This window comes from Poecilia latipinna, unplaced genomic scaffold, assembly GCF_001443285.1.
Source record: "Poecilia latipinna isolate Pla-1442-1.1 unplaced genomic scaffold, P_latipinna-1.0 Scaffold615, whole genome shotgun sequence".
NCBI lineage: Eukaryota > Metazoa > Chordata > Actinopteri > Cyprinodontiformes > Poeciliidae > Poecilia > Poecilia latipinna.
Window position 1 is genome coordinate 182,769 of NW_015113231.1, and position 11,210 is coordinate 193,978.

Consider the following 11,210-nt stretch of genomic DNA (forward strand, 5'->3'; position numbering starts at 1 on the left):
CGTTGAAAGGGGCGTGAAGTTTCGTGCTAACACCTAGCTTCAATGTAATAATCTGTTGGGACTCTGGTTCATTCTTGGCGGCACACACCTAGCAGAAACTATATAAATTATGCTGCTGATTCTAAGGGCAATATTCTTAGTAGACCGAGTCTAGTTAGTTCTGCGAGCCGACGTGGTTAGCAGACTGGCGGAAGAAAACAACGTTTAGAGGAATAAGTGATGGCACTTCAATGCTAACGTTGCTAGTTAGCTTCTCCGGCTATCTAGCTCAACCATCTGGGTAGCGAAAATGAGTGGAACACTAGCTGAGCTGCGCTAGCTAGGAGGTATGATAATCTTTTCATAGCAGCGTCGTTCCTTTAACGCTATCCAAATTAGATTTACAGGAGCATTAAAGCTGTACATAAATCAACTGTTAGGTTAGTTTGGCTAAACCTGGCTCGTGTTAGGAGGCAAAGTGTAGTTATAACTCGGTTCTTCGCTGAGACCCTGCCGCCTTGCACCAGCAGACTGAACGGGTCAGCAGCTAGCAGCTACTGGGCATTGTGTAGTATGTAGCCACGGCATGCTAACCATCCATCTGGGAAGTTTTTGACTGCTCATAACGTCGCAGGCAGAATTTGAACAGCGTAATTGGAGCTGCATAAAGGGCGCATAAAAACACTGTCATGGTTAGAAACCGTTGTTAACTTGTCACGTTGAGGAAGGGGCCCTGCATATCGCTCTGGCTCGTCTAACATTGTGCTAGTTGGCTCGGCTCATGTCGCCTCAGTTTGTTTGATTTTGGCCAAAATTAATTTCAATCATGTAAAGCCGGGTATAGTTCGAGGGTCAGTAATGTAGCATTACTGAGCTGGGCCGCCATTTCAGGTTCATGAATCCGTGACGGGCAGCATTGTCGAGCAGAATGAACAACTCCGGAGTCATGCCACAAGAAAAGATGGAGCTGGACCTGGAAATCCCAGCTGCCTTAGTCCAAAGCGATGGACACCTGAGGAGATCAAACAGTGCACCCATGATTAACGGACTGAGGTTCTGCAATAGTTTCCTATTTATTTTTTCCCCTCCTCCACCTAAATCACACATCTTTCATTGAATGAGTTTTTCTCTTTCTAACCCAACACGAGTTGACATTACCACTTTGGCGCGATGGCTGACCGACACATTTCGTTTGTCATTGCAGTGATAACGCTCAAGTCTTCCAGAGAGAGGTCCTACGTTGTCGCAGGAACAGCACCACAGTTGTCAACAGACCCAACATGGTACGTTTCTGCAACTCGGTCATGTTGCTGCAGTGCAAGCCTGAGTCCCACAGCACTACATGTCCTTACTGTGCTACAGGTCCCTTCATCCCCCATCCGCGTGCCCAGCACCAGGCTTCACCAGATAAAACAAGTAAGTATCACCACTGTTAACTTCCATAATGAGAAGACTTTGCTTTTTAGTAGTAGAAAAGTCTCTTTCAAGAAAAATGTATCACCAAGTTATGGAATTTGCATAGTATTGTCGAAAACTTGAGTATTTTGACTATTAATCTTATTTTTTCCTATATAGCTCAGCTTCTGTTTTAGAAAGCTTTTAGTCTGGCAGCAGTGATGTCTGCAGACTGCATTTTAATTTACAAAATCAACTTTATTTCAGTTGTAGAACACTGACTTTTATAGTCATTGCTTTTCTTGTTCGTCTTTACAGGAAGAGGGAGTCGACTTGATGAACAGAGAAACTGCTCACGAGCGGTACGACCCCCGTCAGCGGCCGGACGAAGACATTAGTCTCACCTGAAACGCTTACAAACCTGATTTGCATATTTTTGTCCACACAGGGGAGTTCAGGTCGCCATGCAGATGAGCCACTCTTGGGAGGAAAGCCTTAGTCTGGTAAAAAAAACAAAAAACTTTAACCCTTGTTGTTGTGGTGGATCTGCTCTTGTTTTGTTTTGTTTTTTTGGGTGGGGGGCATTCCTCAGAGTCAGCAGCAGCTGTGTTTGTGTGGTGCAGGCACGCTTTGGCCCCAGGCCATTTTTTGTCCTCTCTGTATGAATGTGGTGAGGACGAGTAAAAAGCGTGCTAGATGAACGTTTGGGAGTTAACAGGGCCACCGGTCTTTCAAGTTCAGGCTGAGTCGGTAGTATAATACTCCCACAGTCTTTGACTTTTTAACTTGCAGCGCCCTGGTACCCCCCAATGTGGGAGGGCGTTCTGCGTCGGGGGATTTACTTGCTTTCAGCATCTGGTGCTGCTGTGTCCGCAGAGCGACAACGACATGGAGAAGTCTTCGTCTCCGAAGCGGATCGACTTTGTGCCCGTGTCGCCTGCTCCGTCCCCGACCAGAGGAATAGGAAAAAAGGTGCGCGGTCTTTACCAGAATCTACCGCGACAGTTCTTTTGTCTTCATCTTTTAAAACGCAAAATTTAACCAATTAGCAGACCTCTGGTGACCTCATCACTGTGTTTTTTGGGTTTCTTTCCCCGTTCCCCTCAAGCAGCAGTGTTTCTCTCCCTCGCTACAAATACTAGTCAGCAGCAACGGTCTGACGCCGAGCCCGATACCCAGCCCAACGCGCCGGTTTAGGTCAGTATGTGTTTTTGGAGTTGCAGCTATTGTTAATCTGTTCTGTTTTTTTGTTTTATTTTTCTTCCTCTAATCCAGAGGTGTCCAAACTTTTTGTCATATTGGCCAAATAAACCAAAACAAAACAAAAAAAACCTACTAAAATCAAGCAAATAAATTGTATTTTTATTTAAGCAAAAGGAACGTTATTCATTGTAGATCCAAAACTCAGAAAGGATTTTGAAAGTTTGCTGTGATTCAGAGCAAGCCATCTAGTTTTCAACAAGTCACGCTTCTAAGAACAGGATTCTGGTCACCTTCTTTCAAAATACTTGCTACATTTTAGCCGAGCTTAATAAAATATGCAAAAGCTGATTTGGATGCAGCAAAGTCGACCTTTCAGTAAAAATCTCCCAGGTAAAACGTGGCTCTACTTATTATACAAGTTTGGTTCTGAAAAGATAAAGACTTCGTGTTGTACTTAACATTTTCCATTGCAAGAAAATTGTCAGTATTAATTTTACATTTGAAATGGAGTTGGGGGACTACAAAAATAAATCATGTGTCTTATATTCTTTGGCTTTGAATGATGGTGACCAACAAGAATGAGTAATTTGGCAGATTTATCGACCTTTAGCGTCGCTGTTATTAAACTTTATTAAAAGTTTAATGCTCGACCGCATGGATTAGAATCGATCCGGCATAAAATTCAAGTTTTGCATCCGGTTCTTGTTTCTGAAAATCTTAACACACATTTTCTGAAAGCTCTTGTCTGACAAGTGAATTTCTCAAAATATCATAACTTGAATGGCGCGTCTTCTGACGGAAACCGTAGCGTAAACGAAGCTGGACATTTCTTAAACGTCTGCTTCGACACGCCAGTCAGAAATCTGCTTAACGCTTCTGCTCTCTTCAGCCGACGGAGTCAAAGTCCGATCAACTGCATCAGAGCCAGCATCCTTGGCCCGATGAAGCGCAAAGGTGAGACTCGCTTCCTGTGCTCTCTGACCCGTTTTACTTGAAGAAAACTTTCCATCCAAGTTTGACCCTGCAGTTCCAATGATTTCCAACTTGGGTCAGAGTACATTGATCTTTTCAAAGCCGTTTCTGTCGAAGGCAAACTTTATCGACGCATACAGAGAAAAATAAATGTTTTGTGTTGAGTTTAAAATTGCTTAGAAAAAGATTTGACTTGTAAGAGGTTAAATGTAGTTGGTTTGTTGACTACTTTATCATTATAGCTAAAGAGCTTTGTGAACATACAGGGGAGATGGAAACGGAAAGCCAGCCTAAGAGACTCTTCCAGGGAACCACCACCATGCTGTCGTCTGACGCGTCCAACCTGTCAGACCTCAGCTCCTGGTAAGGGACAGACGCCACGCTGTTTGGTGAAACAAAAACAAATAAAATCGTCTTCCTTTTGGAGGAGATTACATTAAAACTTTGATTAAAACTAGTTTGAGCTGAAATCAGCAGATTGACTCAGGTAGTGTAGGTTTGGTAATGGAGGAAAATAGAAATAAACTACACTAAAAGTTTGAGATTCTCTTTTTTTTATGCATTTTTAAATTCTGGTAACAAATCAGACCAATAAATAGTGTCATGTTATGCGTTTTAACCAGTTTTATCTCATTTGAAAGCTGGTGACAAGTGAGTTCAATTGACATTTATGTTATCTTTACATGTTTTATGTTTATCTCTATAACGGCTTATGTAACATGCGTCAAACTCGAGGCCTGGGGGCCAAATGTGGCCCGCTGTAGCTTTATTATGTGGCCCTTTGGACTCCAGATTACATCAGTAAATCCCTCCAGTTTTTCACAACCTTGCAAAATTCACACAAAATCAACAACGCCCCACACTTCTTCTGATTTTACTGCATTTTTTTTTCTTAAAATTGGTAAAAAAAAAAATGTTTAAATTAATGTTTAATATAGACTGTGATCAATATGGCGATTAATACAATGTCACATTTAGCCTCATACATTGGCACAAAACACACAAATTCCTTACAAGTATTTATAAATTAGCACCATAACATCTGTGATTTTGATTAAAAATAAATAAATAAATAAAATCCTGGAGGGACTGATTAGTGTGAAAAGATGATCAATATTTAATTTTAGGAAACAATGACTGCTGAAGCAAATAGCCATTTATTAACATTTTAACAGTTTAATGCCGCAACCGGCCCTTTAAGAACATTCAGATTTTTGATATGACCCACAACGAAAATAAGTTTGACACCCCCAGCTTATGTCATATATTTTATATATATTATAATCCTCAAAAGCACCTAAAGATGGAATAACTTTCTACTTCAGAACTGTGAGGAAGTAGAAAAGCATAGCAAGTCTGTAGGAGTTTCTTCGGTTTCAGCCAACGTGGTCGTCTTCCTCTCTTTCAGCCATTCTCCAGATTTACTGGACGGGAGTCTCAGCAGCATCAGCTCCTCCACGGACTCCCCGGGCAAGATGGAGGGCGTGTCCCCTTCGTCGTCCAGCAACTCGCCCTTCACCTCCCTGCAGGATTTGTCTCCGAAGTGACCAGCAGCGACGGCCACCATCTTGTGCGTTTCGGGGCAAAACGGCGTCTTCCTCAACCCAAGTGATCCCAATTAGGCCTGCCTCTAGTTTACATGGACCTTATTTGTTTTGTTTTGTTTCCATATTTGCCTCTGTACCACTGTTGTCATGGCTACTCTCTCAGAGGCTGTGGACGGGTTCAGGTTGAGGAATCTAAAGCCACGCATTCGTTTGGGTATCGGAGGTTACGTCTGAGCGACACTGACTGAAGACACTGTGAGCGGCAGCTGCTACTTGGCTGTCTGAGGTGATGCCTGGCTGCTGAGTGGTGTGGTGTGTTACTGGTTTTACCGCCATTTCGTCCCACATGTCCCCAATCACCTCGGAGAGACGCTGTGTACTGGACAAAAAGACTGATCCTGATGTAGTGCTGGAAAGCTTCGTCCCGTATGCCTTTGTATGAACACAGTCTGCAGATTTTTTTTTTTCTTTTTGTGTAAGAAAAGATTTAACTTATTGTTTTCCTGCTTTGTTTTGTAAGTATGTACATATGAATCCAGTAATGATATGTATAGTTTTACATTTGGCTGTAAGGTGAATGTAGGCGCACGCCTTCTGAGGTACAGCTACGGAGAGTTCCTCTTTTGTTTCTGTTTGGAGAAGATTTCCAGAATATTTTTGATTATAGACTGTGAACTGTGGTGACTTTTTTTTTCTTTCTTTTTTTTGGGGGGGGGGGGGGGGCAGATTTTTAGTTCTTATTTGCTGCGACCATAACAACCCAGATGGAGCGAGCGATATGCACCTAGCAGGAAATCGTGAACGAAACCTGTTAATTTCTGGTAGTCTTTCAACACTAAGAGGTTCCTGTGTATCTTGTGGTTTTTGTAGATATGGAAAGTGTTAAAGATTACCCCCCATTCTTCAGGCAAAGTGTTTATTTATAAAGATTTATAGACAAAATATATGTATATATACATATATATATATATATATAATTGAATGTTTATAGGTTTTCTCTGAAATCGGATAAAACTGACTGCTAAAAGGAAGACAGAACCATCCGATTGGGATGAAGAGACTGCTGTTGCTGTCATGTTTTAGGTGCTTTGCACAGGAAGCCCAGCCTGTGTCTGAGTCTTGAGCAGGAAAGATGTAAAAGCTTTTTTTTTTTTTTGTTCTGAGGAAAAACAAAATGCAGAGATTCAAGCCTGCACTGTGGTATTTTGCACCAAAAGGTAATTGTTGGGTTCTCCTGGGTCCGGTCCGTACTCTCCTGTGTTTACGCTTCCTCAGCCTCCATTGCTCTGCCGCCTTAAATGTTCATGTACAAAATGAATTGATTGTAAATCATTTCATGTAAGTGTTCCCTTTTAATTTAAAGAAAGGCTTGGTGTCAGATCTTCTACTGAATGACTTTGTTTTTACTCTATTCTTTTCTGGGAATTAATTTATCTTTTTTTTTCTTGGTGTTTATTGTGCAACGCCGCCTTTGATCGCTGGCCACATTGATTGAATTATATAGCAAAAGGAATTGAAAGGCAACTCAAATCAAGAGTCACTGTGGGGAGGAAGGATTTCCTGTAGCAGTCAGTCTTCCATTGGCTTGGAAGAAACCTCTGACTGACAACTGTTGGTATGTGACCTGTCACAACATGCTAACTGCTTCATATCCAGACAGCAGAGATATTTTGCAGTAACCTGTCCAGGATGAAACAGTTGACACTGTTAATGCATGAAATGGATGCTTTGTTTTTATTTTCCTGGATTGTCCTCCCATAACATCTGCAGCTGGGGTTTTTATTTTTATTTTTTTTAAATACAGTATAGATCCAAAGAAGACTTGTTATTGTTTCTATGGAAACCTTTTTCTGTGTTAATATTTTTGGGTCATTAATCTGCTAAAAGACCAAATGACGACTCATTTTTAGTTTATTGAAATACCAGGTTTTTATTCAAAACCTGGTATTTCAGAGGTTATGAGCTCACACTCGCAACACGATTCACAGAGGCTGTGGAGGAGAAACAGGCCCGCAGCATCACAGACCCTCCACCTTGCTTAATATTGGGGATGTTTTCCCACTTATTCAGAATTTGACTTCGAGCCAGCTGGAGTGTTGAAGTCCAACCTTTGTCTCATTTGAACAAAGCGCACAGTTCCAGCAAAGGTAAGCAAACAAAACATTTGTGATGGTTGGATTAAAAAAATGTCCAAGTAAATAAAAGTACTTGAATTAAAGATTGCATTTTCTTGTTCCAATTTTTCAATACTGAATTATATTTAATACTGAAATGTAAGATCTATTTATTAGTAAAGCAGCTTATTTACCTAAAGCTGCAGCAGATGAATTAAGTTTTAGAAGAAATACTAAAAGTTGCAAGAGACGGGTCGATGTAAACATTTCCATTAAGTGGATTGTTTTCTAGTCTTTACAACTGCTGGACTGAATAGTCAGTGCAGATTTATGTGATGTTAAACTTTTGAGAATAATCATGCTTTTTGATTGGAACTACTAGCACTACAAAGCAGCTGTATTAAGACTTTATTAAACATGAGTTTCAATGTTGCGTCAAGCTCTTTGGTGAAATGTAAAAAGTATCTCAAGGGTTTATGTGGGAGATAAAAGCAGCCACATGCACTTGAATGCGTTGTCTTCAGTCTTGTGCTATGAAAGCTTCAAAACATCAATATGACGACAGTTACAGGAGCATATCATGACGTTTTAATGGCTTTATATACACGTTTGCATGTAGATTTCTTCACACTCAAGTTAACCACATTGAGTCACACAATGGCAATAAAATTACGAAGAATGCATGACGGTCCAGGCGAAGTTGAAGCGCCTCATGTCTCTTCCCTGGCCGAGGTTTGGAGGCGGTTCCGCTCAGCAAGAGTTCCCGTAGATCTTCCCATTTTATTTTATTTTTTTGTAACAGCCCAGAAAACATTATGTATTTGAAACCAATGTACTAAAATGTGTTTGTCAGCGGATGGAGTTATGGAGCTCCACCAGAGCGCTGAGAGCTCTGCTTGTTGAAGTCGTGCCTCTGGTTCGACAATGTTCTCTTCATCGTTTAAAACTGTTTATCCTCGTCCTTTCAGCACAATGCACTTCATGTACGTAGGATGACCATAGTCAGAAGTCCTGAAAAATAAACAGAAAAATGACTGTTTACTGCAACACTTAGAAAAAATTATTTTTTTCTTTTTCACACGAGGCAAAGTAGAGATGCACTGATTAGACTCTTTAGTTTCTCTTCAAGAACTGTAATGTATGTATAGACGTGTTACAGTAAGCAATGAATAAATTAATTGGATGATAAATACGTTTTGACTAAAGTCCGAGAGGTTAAAGTCCTTGTCAAACGGCGTTTGACTAAAGTCAAGAGGGTTGGAGACAGCTTTTTATTTCTCTTTCTCCCTGTTTGCGTTTTAATGATGTTTTTTTTTTTTTAACTCTTTCTCACATGCTGTTTTTATTTTAATTATGTAAAGCACTTTGAAATGCCTTGCTGCTGAAATGCGCTATACAAATAAAATTTGATTGATTGATTGATTGATTGATTGATAAAATGAGCTTACATCAGGGTGATTTAAATTTTTTAAGGGCCCTTTTGTTTATAAAGACATAATCCATTTTACTTATCACTTTGGTTGTGTGTGTTATTTCTGTTTTCATTTTGGTTGTGTTTTAATTAAAATATCTTCCATGTCCAGTATTAAGTGTGTTTTGTCTGTTTTATTTTTGCAAAATTAAAGTTTAACAGTCTTTGAGAGAGCGAACTTACACTGATATGTCATTATCAACATATTACTTGAAAATGGTCTCAAACCAATAACATTATCGCTTATCGAAATAATTACTGGGACAATTTATCGCCTTGGAAAATTTATCATGACAGACCGATATATAAAAACTTAAAAAGATGTATTTCTCCCCTTATTGTGAGCAATTTTTAAAACAAAGACAAAATGATGGTAAAGTTGACTGGCATTTGCAGTAGCTAACCATAGTTAGCGCTGTTAGCATTACGGGAATCTCAGTCTTTGTGCGTACTCTGTACTTAAGATCTGTACTTCAACTCATTTTTCAGAAAAAAATATCTGTTTATATCAATTTCTCTGACTTGGTGAGTTTTTTCCAGCCTTACCAAGAACATAAGCAGCTACCAGTTTCTTGTTAACACTTAAGTGGAGGTAGACAGGCACAGTGGATTCTTGCTCCCCCAGCGTTGGAAGCATCAGGGCGATCATGCACACGAGTCCCAGCAGCACTGTGAGCAGACTGGGTCCTCCAGCAACGGGACGGCTCTCTGTGAATACAGGAAGCAGCAGCCGAATGAATACCATGCATCACTTGCCACAATTTACTTGGAATATTGAAGATTATGACGACTTTAGAAATGTTCTGCAGCTCCGAAATATTATTAAACAGCAGACAAAATAATTTTGCACATTTGTACAATCCGAGGATTTAGAACATTGAAGAAAGCAAAAACATCAGATATCCGAAAGGTGAAAAAGATTTCTTCAGTGTGGTAGCTTTATTTTTGTGCTCCTATTCCTTATTTTCACAGACAGACTTCTATGTAGGTTTGTGTATCAGTTCAACGTTGCCTTTATGCTTGGAATCATAGACAACATTTTTGTCTTTGAGCAAAAGTTCATTGTTGAAATACACAGTTCAAAGACAGAGACAGGGACATCAGAGACAGATGAGGCTGAGAGGTTGGGATAAAGTTGCATTTCTTTCTAAATAAAATCCATTGCACCCTTGATATTATATCAGCATTTACTCAATATGTGGTATTAATTTCTCCCATACATATTTCAAAGTCTGAGTGGATGTGTGAAACATTCTTTGATGACTACATGTTTTAAAAAACTTGTTACAAAAATGTTTTTCATGCCCTCAGATTGAAAACACTAAGAAGTGGTTTCGTTGTTCTTTGGCTCCATCTAGTGGTGGTACATCGCAACTGCCGCTTACCTGTCTGAAACGCAGTCTGCTCAAAAAACTCGCTGTCCGCAAACTGCTCCTTCATCCGGCGCTCCTCGTCTTGGGTCCTGGCGCTGGACGGCTCCTGCGAGGCCGATGGACGGAGCGTGGCGGTCACCTCTTTGCGACCCAGCGCTTTCCGCTGACTTTGCTCCGACACCTGCAGTCGGAACTTGTCGTACACGCCATAGTGGCACGGCCGGACGTCTCTGTGTCGGATTACTCTGCGTAGATGTATAAGAATTTGACTTAATTGTCTTATTTATTCTTTTTGTTTTTGCTTGACGTAATAGAAATAAGGGATGAAAAGATGCGAGCGTGAGGAGTTTACACTTACATGTCAACGCAACACTGTGGCTTGACGGCTCCCGTGGAATCAACCACAGTGTACTTGTTTGGCGCTGTGCACAGCACTGAAAATTGAAATATATATATATATATATATATATTTATATATATATCATTAAAAATAAAATTTTCAATAATTTCATACGCCAAAAAAATTGTGTGTGTATATATATATATATATATATATATATATATATATATATATATATATATATATATATATATATATATATCTTGACTATTTTCCCCCTACCTTTGAATTTGAGCGCGAACTCATAGGGCTTGTAGAGGGTGAGCACCTGCTTATGAGACGACTGCTCATCCGCGTAGAAGACGAGCTCGGTTGGGAACACGAACACAGGAAGGTTTCCCTCCGCTAGTTGGTGCTGCTGCATTGGCTCCAGCTGAGCTCTGCCCCCTCCCTGTCCACTCTCTGACCGGGCCCCCCCAGTCTTCACAAGCAACTACCCAACTGTGGAAACACCCCGACAAATGTAGAACAAGCTAGCACCGCTCTCAGCTCCTCAGGGCCATGACGTGCTCCTGTGGAGAGCCACGTAAACAAAAGAGTTATTGAAGAGTTGTTATTAACAGGAACCATAAATAAAGTGGATTGTGAAGTCTCTGTAAATAAAACTGCCCTTGAAAACAACAAAAAAACAAAACAAAAACAAAATGGAACTTATCAAGCTCGTATTAAGTGTTTTTTTTTTTTTTTTTTTTTTTTTTTTTTCATTTGGGCTAACTTTTTTTTTTCCAAAAAAAAATATTTTTTTAAGAAAAGATG

General features: G+C 40.1%; 2 protein-coding genes across 4 annotated transcripts in view; one reads left to right on the forward strand and one right to left on the reverse strand.

The window, feature by feature from the left end:
- Positions 1 to 6,488, forward strand: pabir2 (PABIR family member 2). Of its 2 annotated transcripts, none has more exons than XM_015043088.1 (10): positions 1 to 1,032; positions 1,184 to 1,262; positions 1,342 to 1,395; positions 1,693 to 1,736; positions 1,823 to 1,877; positions 2,251 to 2,346; positions 2,486 to 2,571; positions 3,467 to 3,531; positions 3,792 to 3,912; positions 4,958 to 6,488. In XM_015043088.1, the coding sequence occupies exons 1-10, from the start codon at positions 908 to 910 to the stop codon at positions 5,094 to 5,096; spliced, it is 864 nt and encodes a 287-aa protein (XP_014898574.1). In that variant the 5' UTR covers positions 1 to 907; the 3' UTR covers positions 5,097 to 6,488. The 2 variants fall into 2 exon arrangements, with proteins under 2 accessions (XP_014898574.1, XP_014898575.1); XM_015043089.1 differs by having other exon boundaries at positions 3 to 1,032; positions 3,816 to 3,912.
- A 1,117-nt stretch (positions 6,489 to 7,605) lies between these two features.
- mospd1 (motile sperm domain containing 1) overlaps positions 7,606 to 11,210 on the reverse strand; it is an 8,453-nt gene continuing 4,848 nt past the window's right edge. Inside the window, exons 2-6 of one of the 2 annotated variants that reach the window (XM_015043092.1) lie at positions 10,677 to 10,966; positions 10,413 to 10,488; positions 10,067 to 10,299; positions 9,228 to 9,389; positions 7,606 to 8,221 (exon numbers count right to left, since the gene is read on the reverse strand). In XM_015043092.1, the coding sequence (XP_014898578.1) occupies positions 8,190 to 8,221; positions 9,228 to 9,389; positions 10,067 to 10,299; positions 10,413 to 10,488; positions 10,677 to 10,818 (645 nt within the window). In that variant the 5' untranslated portion in view covers positions 10,819 to 10,966 and the 3' untranslated portion in view covers positions 7,606 to 8,189. Of the gene's footprint in view, positions 8,222 to 8,824; positions 9,390 to 10,066; positions 10,300 to 10,412; positions 10,489 to 10,676; positions 10,967 to 11,210 lie in introns of those variants that run through there. The other variant, XM_015043091.1, reaches the window with a different exon arrangement.